This window comes from Physeter macrocephalus, chromosome 5 (genome assembly GCF_002837175.3).
Source record: "Physeter macrocephalus isolate SW-GA chromosome 5, ASM283717v5, whole genome shotgun sequence".
NCBI lineage: Eukaryota > Metazoa > Chordata > Mammalia > Artiodactyla > Physeteridae > Physeter > Physeter macrocephalus.
In genome coordinates, this window is record NC_041218.1 from 19,350,245 (window position 1) to 19,366,431 (window position 16,187).

The 16,187-nt window shown below is 41.8% G+C and overlaps 1 protein-coding gene across 4 annotated transcripts in view; it reads right to left on the reverse strand.

The window, feature by feature from the left end:
- Positions 1 to 62: 62 nt before the first annotated feature.
- EXOC4 (exocyst complex component 4) overlaps positions 63 to 16,187 on the reverse strand; it is an 869,227-nt gene continuing 853,102 nt past the window's right edge. For 2 of the 4 annotated variants that reach the window (XM_024130229.2, XM_024130235.3), the window contains exon 18: positions 63 to 1,548. In XM_024130229.2, the coding sequence (XP_023985997.1) occupies positions 1,311 to 1,548 (238 nt within the window). In that variant the 3' untranslated portion in view covers positions 63 to 1,310. Of the gene's footprint in view, positions 1,549 to 2,167; positions 3,428 to 16,187 lie in introns of those variants that run through there. The other 2 variants (XM_028489725.2, XM_028489724.2) reach the window with 2 other exon arrangements.

The following is a 16,187-nucleotide window of genomic DNA, read 5'->3' on the forward strand; positions in this document are numbered from 1 at the left end:
CTGCCCAGCAGCATTTGGTACATGTTAGGCTCTCAAGGAACGTTTGCTGAATAAATACAAGAAAAACAATACACAACATTTAAGCTTCTCAAAACATTTTTTAATTTTCTGCTTTTCCCAACAAGACCTAAGTTGTACAAGCAGGTGTAAAATTCTGAACCATCAGGGCATAAGGCATGACCTCATGGGGTCCAAGTCCTTTCCACTCTCCTTTCCACGTGTTTTCAAGTTGTGTCCCGGCCAGGACATTGCTTTCTTCTGTGATATATGAGCCATAGGCAGGAAGAGAGCTTGGAGATACGGGGACAGTGGGGAAGGCGAGGGTGCCAGGAGCAGCGAGCTCCCACACCAGCCGAGAGCACTTCAGAAACTGCCTCAGCTGGTGGGTGCACAGAGGAGGAATGTCACGGCTGTTCCAGCTTCCTTTCACTCAGCTGGCAGGCCTGGGCTACTTTCTAAGATGAGAAAGACCTAGGGGCTCCCAAGGAGAGTAAGCATTGATGAATCATTCACACCCAGACAATGTTTCAAGTGAGATAAAAAAAAATTCTCTAACCATCATTTTCTCTTGGAGAACAGAGGAGAAAAATCAAGAAGAGGGTTGAATCGCCTTTCCTTCTTTCATTTTCGTCATTAATTTGATGGTGCTTGGTTTTGATACAGCAGAAAAAAAAAAAAAAGGCATCAAACCAACCAATCACCTGGGTCCAGGCTACTGCATACAAAACTCTCCCAAGGATTGAGATAAAAGGATTTTTTCTCCCAAGCCCTGAAGAGGTCCTGTTTCAGTCAGGGAAATTTGTTGAAAACTGCAGCCAGCTGAGAAGCCATTGGCAATAGAGACAGAAAGCAATACACATACACTTATTTCATTGAACTGTAAACTGACAAGGTCAAGACAGTAAAAATCCTACTGTTTATGTAATAGAACCCTATTAAGTGATTTTAGGGAGGGACTAGAACTTAGGAACAATCTACTTACCAAAGATTGCTGGGCATTAGTCATTCATGCATTCATTTTTTGCAGAGTTCAATTCGACACAACCTTCCTCAATTCCTCAATTCCCTTTGGAATTGACTGCAACAAAGTAAATGTTCAATCCAAACATTCTGTACTGCGAAGTCCCTTCACAGTTCATATGAAAAACCAAAACTAAAGAGAAAAGAACCCTTACAACTTCTCTCCACTCAAGCATCAGTGTAGAGAAAACTAAGTCAGCTCAGAATATACAAAATAACATACCAAAGAAAGGAGTATGACCAAGGAAACAAAATGACCAGTCCCCCGCCCCCTCCCGTGGTGCACCCCATTACACCGTAGTTATTTTCTTATCCTTGGTGGCTTGCTTGATGGCTGCCTGCTCGCAGATGATCTCCTTGAGCCGCTGCAGCCGCATGTTCTGGGTGGTCTGGTCTCCCACCCCCGTCTGGCTGCGGTGCAGCAACGTCAGGGCATGGATGTACTCCAGCTCCGTGTACTTCACGCCCTGGTCCACTACCAGGTTCAGGAGTTCATCGGCCGTGTTGTACAGCATCTCGTAGTACTGCCTGAGAAAGCAAGACACAACACTGCTCACTGGCTCCGTGGTCAGCAATCTATGTGGTTTCAGTGGAAATGAATGTGCTATTTATAAACTACTTAGTTTATCTATTCAATAAACATTTATTGATCACTAGACATTGTTCTAAGCCCTATGAATGTAATGGAGAACGGGACAGACATGATCTCCATCCTCCTGGAGCTCACTTCATGAGAAGTCTAAATGAAGACCCAGGGAGATCTCTCTTCAAGGTCTCAGTTCACTCAAGACTTTCTCCTAATTTCGCATTTGCCTCAGGAGATCAAAAGAAAGAGAAGTTGGGGTACAGAAGCAAGAGAGAGAAATAACCATCTGGCGGGCACTGCTAGTAGTTTCTGTCTCATTCAATCCCTCATTCATTGACTCATTCATTGGAGGCTCTGTGAAATACATGGTTTTCTCCATAAAGTGGGATAATAATAGTATCTCTTGAAGTTACAGTACCTCTTAGGTTATTGGAAGAATTAGTTAATCCATATAAAGTACTTAGAACGGTGCCTGACACAATTCTACCTGCTCCATAAACATTAACTATTATTACTGGAAATATATTTATAATAATGTATTAATAGTAATGTAATAATAGTAATAGTAGTATATAATGATGAGCAAGACACAGCCCCTTTCCTCAGATAGCTCAGAGACAAGTAGGAAAAGGTAATGAAAAGCACAGAAAACTGCTAGCAAAGTTAATTTCCATGTACTGTGTCATGTAACCCTCACTACACCTAGGGAGCTATTACTCCCTTTTCTCAGATAAGAAAACTGAAGCCCAGGGAAGTTACAGGACTTGCCCAATGTCACAAAGACATTTGTGGCTGTGACAGGATGAACCCAGGTCCAACACTCTTCTTCACGGACAAAGACAAGAATGTTCCAAGTGCCCGGAGTGATGTATCAATGCTATGAATTTCCAGCAGAGGAAGGAGGAATCACATCATGTTGAAGGGAGGTGAAGGATCAGGGAAGATTTCAAATGGGATAGGATACTGTCACGCAGGGCTTCCAGGAAGGAAATTCTAGATTAAAGGAAAAGAAAAGAGATGAGCAAAGACAGGGAACAGTAATCTGGTTAGCCTGGGGAGTGCAGCTGAATAGCAGAGAGTCATGGGAAAAGGCAGTGAAGGACAGAGGTAGAGAGTCTCACATCAGGATAGTTAAGTCAATAAAGCACTTTCGGTCTAGATAAGTCAATAAAGCACCCCCCATCTGGGGGCCCAAGTTCTGCTGAGAACAGAGGCACCATTCCAAGTTGTGCTTCTGGAAGGTTAATGTGACAGCTGTATGATGGTCTGGGAGGAGATCAGGTATAATTCTAGCAGAAAGGAAGGGACTTGAGAGCCACCTGGCTCAAAGCCATTGGCCCGGGTGATGGAGAGAAGAGTAGTGCCTTCTCATGTAAGGGAAGCAGGCATTAGAGTGAATGTGCAGTGCAGAGAAAACATGAAGCTGGGAGCCAAGGATGGAGAGGGCTGCCACTTGCCAATCTTAACACCAACATGATGCCACTACATTCCTCACCGAGTCTACTGGGCTCCGAGGCTACGACTTGCCCAGCTACTAAAATGCCCCGGGAGGTAGAGTTCAGTGCAGGCTCTGAGCCAGTGATGCTATCATAGCTGGTTAGCCAAAGGGCAGAGGAGCCTCCCCAGGGACAGTTTACTTCCTCCTCTCCCCCTCACAGAAAAGGTAGCTCTTCCAGGACTGAGGGGACAGAACAAGGCAGTTTGCCCAAGGCAACTTGCGGGGGGCGGGTGAAGGGACCTTTCAGGATTACTCGCTCAAAAATCTTGTACTGTTGGACTTGGAGCCTTGGGATCTTGGATTTCTTCTTCATCAGAAACATCCTGAAAAAAAGAATATCCTATGGGAGAACTAAGCCATCTTTATGTTAAGGAATACATTCTGGGAGCTTCGTAATTTCAAGAATACTTTATAAACTGCTGCTACAAATGGGAAAGTGGCAAGAGTGCTGGCATCTTTTCACGTGACTAGTTCATTTTCCTGCTTTGCTAAGCCGCCTTTTCCAATTAACACTCTTTTTAAATGGGGGAAATAATACTCTTTTATGACTACTTCCTAAATGGTGGCAGGAATAGCAGGTGCTCATCTTAAATTGGAGTTTTTGAGTTACTCCTGGCAGCAAATAGCTCAACATCCTTGTGTAAAGGGTCTTCTTGGGGCTAGTCTTCTGCAGTGGTTTCAGACGAGGGTTCACTCTAACCTCATGGGACCACATATTTAGGAATCACTGGTCAATGGTAACTTTGAAAACAGACAGAGGTACTTCTGAAAGAATAAGTGAATGAACTCTAACTTCCAGAGGTCTTGAAGCCCAACATTAGCTACAGTCAAGAATTTTTTTGAAGTTTCATGTTAGCATAAAACTCATGTGAACTATTCCTGCTCTACAATACCTCTGCTGTAATAAAAAAAAATACTATTTTTAGGAAAAACTTGATGCTGTAGGAGAGTGCATCACATTTATCCCATGGCTTCACATGTCCCGTGGCACACCTTGGCTTCCTCCCCCATACCAGCCCCAGTTTTCAGAAACGAGGCCCTACATCCTCTAATTCTTCTTACCTTAGATGCACAGTTGAGGGAGAGATCTGTCCATTTAGGAAACTACCTAAGCAAATGTCCAAAACACTGTTCAAGAAAAATACATGTTTGAATCTAGAATTGCCACATGGAATGAGAGAGAACTGGGGGCTCATGGTTCTTTCAAAGCTAGAAGGGACTTGATAGCTGCAGTTCCAGAATGGTGATTCTCGAACTATAGAGTTACTGGGAACTTATGAAAAGTACAGATTCCTGAGGCCCCATCCCCAGATACTGTGATTCCCAAAGGTTCGGAACCAGCCAGGACTCTGAGCCAGAGACTGTCCGATGGGGAGATAGTCACAGACCCATTCCCATCTGCTTGAGCCAAGGATCTAAAAGTATTAGGGAAGAAGACGGAAGCAGTAAGTGGGGTTCTGATGCCTTTCGCTGAGATTAAACCAAAAGAATTGGGTTTCTTTGTATTGTGATGTTGATATTTTCATCATTTATTTTAAGAAATAACATTGAACCCATTAGACCAAATGAAATTGGATTTCTTTTGAAAAATCTGATGAATTGTTTCCAGGGATACTGGCTGGTTTTCTACAGAGACCACTGTTCCATGCTGGGAGCAGACAACAAAACAAAGATGCCTGGATTTCTAGTCCTGGAGCCTCCAGCGTGATAAGTGATAACGGGCATGCCACTTAAGTCCTTAATGTTTCAATATCCTCTGTGCAATGAAGACCTGTATAAATCCCAGAATGACACTCTGAAGTGGACTGAGAGACTAAAAGAGTCCTCAAGAGCCTCAGATGAACAGTGCCCCAGAATTGCAAAGCTGAGTTATTAAACAAAATTGACAGGTAACTGATGGTGTATTTTCTATAGTTAGGGGGAAAAATGCCCATAACCATGATGATACATTAGATCATAAAGAAACATAGATATTTAAGACAGAATGGAATTCATTCATCTTTCAGAATAGTACCTAGGAGCAGAGATTATACTAAATCAGCATAGCAACAGTTGTACTTGGAGGTGGAGAAAGGTGCTACAAGGTGCTCTAAGGAGAAAATATTTAGGAAAATGCCTCAAACTACACAATTAGAATGAGCTTCCAGGGTAAACACTGATACACTGAAATGAACATGTAACCCAACTGGAATAAATAATTTATCAGGTCCCAGGGAAATGAAAGCTTGATCTTTATCATCACAAATTAAAATAGCGGCCATGGCTTCCAGGGCACCACATTTTATATGAGATAGCACTTGACTTAGCTGCCTGGATGGGACCAGTGAACACATATTTGATTTAAACCTTTTTTGGCTCATGACTTGTAGAGCAAGTTTCTTCATAGCCTGTGATATTCAGGGTCCAGTTGCTAGACGGGGACCAAATATCCCATTCCAGAAACCAGAGATCCATGTCCCCCTTAGAGATCCATGTCCCCCTTAGGGATGGAAAATTCTGGGAGGCGGTGGTTCTTCCCTGTGGTTTCTCTCTCCCTTTGCTGTGGGCCTTTGGGAAGAGTTCCCGAAGTGGAGAGGGAGGGGAGTGCAGAGATAGAAAAGTGATGTCACATAGACTGGTCTCACAGTCTATAAGATGACAACGTTTAAATTTTGTTCGGGTCCAGACAGATAATTTTCTCATATCGTCCTCATGTTTCCTTTATCCACAGACTGTTCTTCCTTGTGTTTTATTTCTTACTTTACTTTAATGGTATGGCACTGCAACTTTTTCTCCCCAGTGATTCTATCTGAAAACATTCATACCAGTAAGGAGATGAGGGGCATTTTGATAAGTTGGGCAGATCTTCTTTTTTAAAGAGTAAAAATAAAGTTTATTTTGTTTTTCTGTGATTGGAAAATTAATACACGTGTCATATAAGATATACAGACTACACAGAAAGATTAAGCAGAAAAAAAATTACTCATATCATTCCATCATAAAGACATACCACATTTTGGCATTTCCTTCTAGATTTTTTTCCCCACATGTAGTATCCTACCAATTTCTTTCTTATAGTTGAAATAGTTAGGTTGACACACTATTGGACACTTCGGTTGTTTCCAATTTAAAAAACTTTCTTTCCTGAGGACAGATTTCCAAAGCAGAATTAGTCAAAAGATAAGTATATTTTTTTAGGACTTCGGCAATGCCACCAAATTGCTTTCTAAAAAAGTTGTATCAATTTATCTTCGTACCAACAGCATATGACAGCACCTAGCCCCTCATATTCTTTTTTTAAAAAAATAATTAATTAGTTAATTAATTAATTAATTTTTGGCTGCGTCGGGTCTTCGTTTCTGCACGCGGGCTTTCTCTAGTTGCGGCGAGCGGGGGCTACACTTCGTTGTGGTGCGCGGGCTTCTCACTGCAGTGGCTTCTCTTGTTGAGGAGCACGGGCCCTAGGCGCACGGGCTTCAGTAGTTGTGGCCCGCAGGCTCAGTAGTTGTGGCTCATGGGCTCTAGAGCGCAGGCTCAGTAGTTGTGGCGCACGGGCTTAGTTGCTCCATGGCATGTGGGATCGTCCCGGACCAGGGATTGAACCCACGTCCCCTGCATTGGCAGGCAGATTCTTAACCACTGCGCCACCAGGGAAGTCCCCCCCTCACATTCTTTTAATTTATATGAGGTTGAACAATTTTTTATCTACATATCGGTTTTTAACGTACATGGATATGTACACATGTATAAGCAAATTATCGGTATCTTTGTATCTTTTGCGTATTAGTGTTTTTCTTACTTCTATTTCAGAGCGCTTCATAAATTTTTACAGGCACGAAGCAAGGAGCGTTCTAGTCTCTCATCCCTGGTTCTCCCTCCCACTTTGCCATACTCAAAGTTATCACTGTATCTCTAAAAGCTACTGGAAACAGATTCAGTTCTCTTCTTTGTCAAGTGAGGGAAGAAAGCCCTAATAAGACCCGTTATTCCCAAGCCAGGCACACCTCATTCCTACACCTGTAGGAGGCGCATAAAGTCTGCGTGTGGGGATGAAAGGAAGGCACTGACTGGGGGACTGTCCACAGCTCCACCATCTGCCCCCCTCTGCTGGATGGTGTTCAGATTCCTAGATCCCCAAATGGAAACTATATTTTCCACAGATATACAGCTAGGTCACAGGCTGGGTTTTAGAATTCGCCTTGATCGTAGTAATAGCTAACAGTAATGTTGAACTTTTAGATGCGTTATTCAACCCTTTGAAGTAGCTTCTGAGGTCACCCACATTTTACAGATAAGCAAACTGAGCTATAGAGAGTGTGAGTGATTTGTTTAAGGCTTCAAAATGAAGGACTCTGAACCCTACACTTGCTCCAAAGTCACTGTGATACAGAAATATTTGAACCTGTAAAAAGCGAAAGTACTAATTACGAAGGATACTTGTCTAGCTAGTTCATTTTTAGTCAGGATTTAGGAAATATGAATTAAATAAAATTCACATTCAACTCTGCCTTCCACTGAAATGGAACTAACCAGTATTGTGGCAATTCAAAATTCATTTATACAATTCACAGTAATATTTGAATAACACTGGATTTGATCTGGGAATTCACCGCTCTTAACCAAATAATGAAGTCATGCTGTATATTCAGCATTCAAGAGTTACAGGAAAGACTTTTGGCTTTTTCATTCTGTCACCTCTCTCTACTTCTCCCTTTTTGCCCCTCCAATCTGGTAATGGACAAGGTGCCCTTTCTTTCCAAAAGTTGGCTGCCTTTCTGATTCATTACTTCCTCGAGGAAGGGGGATAATTAAGTCATTTCATTGTGAAGACTTTCTCATCTAGTCCTTCCTGAGATTACGATAGTATTAATGTCAGTAAGAGAATTAGGCTCTGAAGCTGACTTAAAATGTAAGCTTCAAAGGAAGAAAAATGTATGTGAATATAACTTAGCATCGACTGTAGCCCCCCAAATTCTTTTTAGCCAATAGTTGCAACATTATGAGCAATTTAATAAAAACCCAGGAGTTGTCAGGTAAAACATTCAACTCCTATTTTCTCTACTCATTCAATGGTATACATGGTAATAAGCAGGGAGATGGAAAGAGAAAAGAAAGGAACTGAATAATCCATAAACTAGATAATCATCCCATGAATAACTGAGAGGTAGTTATAGCAGAAAGACCTAGAGAAGTAAATACTCAAGAGATGAACTAAGCTCAGATTCTGGTTAAGTCTTTCATTCCTCCCTAACTAGCTGTGTGACCTTGGACAACTGCCGTCAGCTTTTCGAATCTCTGCCTCCCACGTGAAAAACAGAGGTTAGAGCAGATGCTATTTAAGCACTGGCATTTAAACCTTTACAGCATCCTCTGCTCAGTCCTTTAAAATCACGGGCTTCTGGCAGAATTCGCTGATGCTGATTTTCCCTAAGCTATGGGAAGCAAGATGCAGTAGCGATTGATTCGAAAACATTCTGAACAAGTGTAAACTTAGCTCAGATGTACTTTCCAGACCAGCAGTAAATGGATGGTAATTCTGTGTGTCAGAAGAATAAATTAGTTTATTAAAAAATATAACATAATTGCTCTCATTTGCCTTCCCCTTAAAAGAGCTTAGAGTTTATTACAGACATGATTGAAAATTCTAATTTGAAAGAGTTAAAGTTATTTCCATTTCAGGAATGAGAAAACTAAGGTAGAGAAAAGCGAAATAATTTTCAGAGCGTCAGTGGCAGAATTAGATTTGTATTCTATATAGGGATAGTTATTAACACTCCTTACAAGAAGTTGTGCAGTTTTTTTGTTCTCACCAGGACAATCTGAAGAGAGGTAAAGAAAGGCAAAGGTAAAGAGGGGTGAAGAGAGGTAAAGAATGGTCTTTAGGAAAAAAACAGTGCATAAATTCCCTCAGCTGGTGGCAGCAGAAACCCATTCAAGGGGTAAAGAGAGCCCGGGAGTCTGCTGCTGTAAGGCCTGCAGAGGCTTCTTTGATGGGTCGTCTACCTACATTTTCTCTGTATAATGAGGCACACACACACCACTGCCTCCATCAATGGCACCCATGCTTAAACGGCGGTTATCTATTGGCCTAGTTCTGATAACCGGCCGTGCTTCAGTAGGACTAAGGGCGGGGTGGCAGTGTCTCTCCAGGGGAGACGTTAAAATTTAAAGTCAGCTGCCTTCATTCCTCTCAGTAACGGACCCTGATACTTTTGATAGCAGTGGGCCAGAGCCTTGCTTTATTTCTCTTCAGAAAATACAACCACTCAAAGGAATTCCTCTGAGAACCAGCCCTTTTGTGATGATGACCCTCTCCCCAGCTCAGTTACACTCGCTGATACGGGAAGAAAATGTCTTTTTGTTCCCTTGGCTGGAAATTCTGCTCCCCACCTTTGGAACACGTTCTAAATTTATAAATATCTGTGCTTAGAATTCTCTCCTCAACAACTTCAGGATTCACATGTCACTCTCTGCTACATCAGATAATTTTTTTTTTTTTTTTTTTTTTTTTTTGTATGCAGGCCTCCCTCTGTTGTGGCCTCTCCCGTTGCGGAGCACAGGCTCCGGACGCGCAGGCCCAGCGGCCATGGCTCACGGGCCCAGCCGCTCCGCGGCACGCGGGATCCTCCCAGACCGGGGCGCGAACCCGGTTCTCCTGCATCGGCAGGCGGACGCGCAACCACTGCGCCACCAGGGAAGCCCCAGATAATTTTGTAAATTAAGTTTTCTACAGCAGGGCTAAGAGGAAGAGCTGCATTTTAAATTCAGTACAATTAAAACTGTGTCTCTTCGGTCTGGCACTGCCTTTGCTCAAACCCCATTTGTATGAATAATTATTCAGTCCATTAAGAAGTCTGCTCAACTCCTTCTCCCATTTTGAAGGTTTTAATAAATAGCGATCAGGCACATTTTTGTTTGCACTTCGCCAAAGCAATTCTGATGGAGTCACCTTCTGATGTTATCAGATAATGAAATATGAAAGAGTGAATAGAATTATCCTCCTGTGATTTTTTTATTTAGGTCCTCCATTTTACTTTCATAATTGTGTTTGTCTCATACTCCTGTAAATGCTCTTTTGATTATCCAAAGGTGAGTCCAAGTGAAGGAGAGCTGTGCTGTGCTGAATATCACTTGAGAGTCTTTTCCATTAAAAAAATATAATTTATTGACTATCACCTTAGAGTCTTCTCAATTAAAATAATAATTTATCTAATATCTTAGGTGGCTAGAAGGACACAGTATTATGCACTTTGGTGGCCTCAACACTACAAACTGTTTACCAATTAGCACAAGGCCCCTGTATTGGATATTATCTATATTTCTCAGATTAGCAATCCGGGAAATAACTGCTGAGATATGTTGAATAAAAATAATTCAAAGGCCCTATGGCTTTTTCAGTTTTAAGTAATGAAATGGAATGATCAACTTTTCAATAAATAATGCAAAGGATCTCTTCAAAGGAAAACCCAGTATTATTATTTCTAATGCTTAGGAAGCTCTAATAACATTTTAAATGCTAATATAATATACAAAGGTATAGTCCTTGGCTTCAAGAAGCTTTTTTTTTTTTTTATCTATACTTAAAAAAAAAAAAAAAAAATCCAATCCAGGCCCAGATCAAAGGTCTCTAAGACACCAGGCAAATGTTTTAATTTAAAGTAAAATAAGTCCTGGGCTTGCTAGCCAGCCTGCCTGCTAATTGTGCTACTCTCTTTCAGTACATGAGAAAGAAGAGTTGAAGGGCCCTAGACAAGGTACAGAAACCAAGGTTTCTGCTTCAAGTGATGGAGAAGTGAAGTGGTAACAGGTGCTGGGTTACCGTATTTATAAGATGGAGATTCTTCTCTACCTGTAGTGCTTGGGGAGAAAGGTCAGTGAGGATAGGCATGGACTGTGTGGTCTGATGGGAGAACATGCCCATTAGACTATTAAGCCGATGAGGCCAGGATGATGGATTGATTCTGCTAAGTGCCAGTTAGTTGTATTCTTTAGCTACTGACTCTGCCCCTAGCCAGCTACCTCACCAGTGTGTTAAGACAAAAACTCGGTGAAGGCTGAATGGACAGTTCACTGCAAGCCATTATCCCTGCTGGGGGCTTAAGATGCAAAGATTGCTATTCAGCCAGCAGTCCGCTGAGTTACTCAAACCCTGACTCCTTACCCTTTGGTCCTAGGCAGAGACCCTACTATGCCGCTCACTTTTGTTACAGGAAATTTCTCTACTTTGCCAAGACAAAAGACTGTATCTTTTAGGACTGAAGGGCCAGAAGGGAAAACGGTTTTGGCAGAGAGGGACCATAAAATCAGGGGATTATTTGAAAATATGAGCATATGCCAGTCAGTAGGTCCCAACGGCAAACACTCGAGGGGGTATTTACTAAGCCCTTAGGTTATTTATGAAAGGGAGAAAAGCTAAACAAACCAAAGCTACAAAATGGGCCACTTGAGATTCACGGACATGTGACTCAGAACGGATGTCAATTAGAAAAATAATAGAAGAAATCAGAAGGAGCTAATGGAAATATGTACCATAACCAGCAGGGTTTAATTAAAGACCCAAATACTCCGACAAACGTGATGGATAGCTTTCGCTAGCAATATGAATTCGGTGGATGTAAAGACCACTGTGGCTGATATATATTTGGATGTCAGTGAACCATTTTATACCGTGCCTCTAAAAAACTATAACTAGCAAAATGAATTTATTCTGAATGGCTACCCCTGAAAGGGCACAGACTGAAAAACAAACAAAGGGTAACAATGAAGGCAAATCAAATTCAGAAGAGAAAGCATCTACTGAATGCTAAGGACACTGCCTTCTAACAGTGATCTCACCTAATACTTTAATTAATGTGCAAGAACTACAAAGAGTGTTGAAAAGGTCAAATGTTACTAAATGGGGAAAGGCCAGGAACAGCAACAAAGTAATAGAAATAATGTAAAGGGCACCAGAGAATTTAGAATTATGGGCAGCTAATAACGAAGGGAGATTTATCTTAGAAAAACTCAAGTGAATATGTCTGGAAGAAATTATGATCTCCTATATTCAACAGTTGGGAGAAAATTTAGAACAGGACTGGTAAAAATGGTCCATGAGGGTGTGCGGGGGTAAGGGCCTTGGACCAGGGCATCTGTTTACTTACTATTAAAAAAGAACCCGTGGGCTTCCCTGGTGGCGCAGTGGATAAGAATCCACCTGCCGATGCAGGGGACATGGGTTCAAGCCCTGGTCTGGGAAGATCCCACATGCCACGGAGCAACTAAGCCCGTGCGCCACAACTACTGAGCCTGCGCTCTAGAGCCCGCGAGCCACAACTACTGAGCCCGTGTGCCACAACTACTGAAGCCTGCGTGCCTAGAGCCCGTGTTCCGCAACAAGAGAAGCCACCGCAATGAGAAGCCCGTGCACCGCAACAAAGAGTAGTCCCTGCTCACCACAACTAGAGAAAGCCCACGCACAGCAACGAAGACCCAACGCAGCCAAAAATAAATAAATAAAATAAATAAATTTATTAAAAAAAAAAAAAAGTACCCATTATAGGGCAAGAAGGTGATGATAATCCCTGTCTTTGCCGTACTTCATAGTTCTGTGTTGCTTTATACTCTAATCCACTTGAAATAAAATCAGAAAAGAGTATCAAATGGGATTAAAGGGACAGAAGACTGGAGGAAAATAGAAGATTAGAAGAGATTCAGTCCAATTTTTGCTCAAATGTCAGCTTATCAGTAAGTGAGGTTTTCCCTGACCACCTTAGGTAAAATGATACCTGCCCCATCCTCATCAAGCTTTGTCCTTCTACTTAACTTCTTTTCTTTTTAGCCTTCATCCCTATCAAAAGATATATATATTTCCAAAATATATTTTTAACATATATGTGGTATATTTTTAAAATATGTGCAAACACACACACACACATTAGAGACACAGCATAATACAGTGGTTAAGATCATAGACTCAGGAGTCAGGGGCCTGGGTTTGAATCTCAGTTCCGCCTCTTACTATTTCTATGTTCTTGGGCAATTTATTAACCTCTCTGTGCCTTATTTTCTTCATCTGAGAAACGAAAAAGTACATGAGGTTGTTACAAGGATCAAATAATGAAGAACAGTGGCTGGAACAGAGTAAATGTTATGTAAGTATTTATTACACAAATTAATGTCTGCCTCCCATCCTAGAATGCAGGCTCTCTGAGGGCAGGGTTGGATTCTGTACCATTCGTTGTTACCCCCCGGGGAATCTAGTGAGTGGTGAATAAATGAAAAGGAAAGAATGAAGGAGACAGCCAACAGTCAATAAATTTCATTAAGTGATATAGAGCACAAGGTAAAAAAGCAGTCAATGATTCTTTGACCTTGGTAAGAGAGGAACTACGAATAACACAAGTGCTCTGTGTAACAGGCGAAGGGGTATTATTCTGATGTAATTCTGAGAGGGTGATGTGGATGTTTGGGATAACTGGTTGCAGGTGAAAGAGGGGAGGGCACAAAGGGAAGACACCTGTTTTGGGCTAGTCATCTGCCATCCTCCCCAACTCCTCTTTCATTCGCTGGCAGAATGAGACATGAATCCCGTATCATTTACTTAACCTGTTTGACCTAAGAAATTTCTTCGCCTGTCTGAACTTCAATTTCTTCATTTATGCAATAGGGTAAATAATATAACATCACAGGGTAGGTTTGAGGATTAAATCAAACAACATGGTAGAATACCTGCTCTGTAAAAATGGTAAAAAACAAAAACAAAAACAAAAAAAACCACAGGTAACTTTTATTGTACCAGCCACATATATATCTCTTTGGAGCCTACTTTACCATAATTGTGTGAGGCATCCTATCCTCCACATTGAAATGATTTTTTATTAATCTTTTCCTGTCGACTCTTGGCTCAAAAGAGGGGTTTCTTTTCTAGCCTTTATTTCCCTTTCTTTCTAAGATTGGCCTTACGCTTTTAATCCCAATCCCTCCCACTGCCTTTAGGATCTTGCTGGGGTTTTGTTTTCAACTCCTGTATCTACCCCTTTCACAGGTTCTTTCATGTCTGCCTTCAAATATCCTTCTTTCTCATATTTGGACAAAAACAAAACCAAACAACAAACTCTAAGCCCCTCACACAATCCTGTGTCCACTCTATGTCTCATCTCGTCTCTATTCTCCCTTTCATTGTCAAATTTCTCAAAAAAATCATTTGTATTCGCTATCCTTCAGAAGCCTCCACTTTGTCTGAAACTATATTCAAAAAGGTCACCGATGACATCCTAGTAGACAAACACAGTGGTCTTTCCCCTTGACAGTTTCCATCCTGGACTCACCGTTCTTGGAGCCACGTGGTTCAGGCTCTTCCCCCAGCTCCCTGAGTTCCTTCCTTCCCTTCAACGGCTCCTATTCTGTCTGCCCACCGCAGGCCTTCCTCCCAGTCAGGGGCTCGCCCTGCTCTTTGTTCTTCTCTCTCTGCTTTCAAAAGTCTGTATATGAGATGGTTTCTCTCTCATGATCTGGTCTCTGAATAGATCAAAGCTTCATTTTCACTGATTTGCAGACGTTTCTATCAGATGCCCTTATCAGGTGGCCTCCCTAACTTGCAAGTTTTGCTTCACAGCACTATAGTTTGCAAAACCTCTGGATGTCAGTGTCACTTTTGAGTCTTCGCTCTTTATTTCTTTGCCTGGTGTTCACTAGGTCTATCAGTGCAACGTCTTATATATTCATTCCTTCTTACCAACCTCATTATCATAGATCTTAACTATTTAAGCTCCTACCTGAGTCTCTCACAATCACTAACTCCTCCTAGGTTAATCTTCTCCAGTTCTACCTGCATCAGATCACTATTCTGTGTTAAAACAACAACAACTTGTGTATTCACTAGTGCCAATGGGATAAAGTCCGAACTCCTAACACTGACATCCAAAGCCTTGGATTTGGTGCCAATCCTACCTTTTTTCCCCACTTTTCTCCTCTATCAACCCTCTATTGAAGCCAAACTGAGCTATCAATGCCCCTTGAACATATTTAGTTCTTTTTGGCTCTGGGTTTGTGTATTCAAAGCCTAACCTTCAAGATTGCTGAAACCCCTATCCTCTATGGAGCTATCCTGAGCAATTTCTTCCTTCTCTGTCACTTACGGATGTGTCACCCATTTAACATGTATCATCCACAGCAGGATCTGTTTACTTAAAGTACAAAACAAAACAGAGCAACTAAGATTCTTCTGGAACTAGAGATGCAATTTTTTAAAAAGGTATCAGGGTATTTAGTTACTACCTGTGTGAACTTGCAAAAGTTGCCTCTCTGGGCTTCAGTTTCCTCAACCATGAAATGAGGATACTGACAATATCCACCTCATAGTGCTGTCAGGAGGATTAAACGAGTTAATATCTGTAAAGTGCACATAATACATAAGCGTTTGTTAAATAAACAAAATAAAAGGGACAAAAAGCATACAGTGCAAAGTCTCTCTCCTACTCCTGTCCCTTAGCCATCCACCCTGTTTCCTTTCCTGGAGACAATCACTGTTACAAAGTTTCCAGGGTATCCTTTCAAATACATTTTATATTCAATACATATACAAGCACAGTTGTGTGTGAGTGTGCACACATGTGTATGTGTGTGAGCCATGTGTGAGCACGCGTGTGTGTATGTACCCCCACACACCACACATATTTAAAGAGAAGTGGTGTTTACATGCTCTTCTACAACTTGCTTTTTCCACTGAATATATTTTAGATGTGGTTCCATTTCAGTACATATCAACCTGCCTCATTCTTCTTTTTTTTTTTTTTTTTTTTTTTTTTTTGTGCTAGGCGGGCCTCTCACTGTTGTGGCCTCTCCCGTTGCGGAGCACAGGCTCCGGACACGCAGGCTCAGCGGCCATGGCTCATGGGCCCAGCCGTTCCGTGGCACGTGGGATCTTCCCGGACCGGGGCACGAACCCCTGTCCCCTGTATCAGCAGGTGGATTCTCAACCACTGCGCCACCAGGGAAGCCCCCTCTGCTATATTTTGGAAGAGTTTGAGAAGAATAGGTGTTAGCTCGTCTCTAAATGTTTGATGGAATTCACCTGTGAAGCCATCTGGTCCTGGGCTTTTGTTTGTTGGAAGATTTTTAATC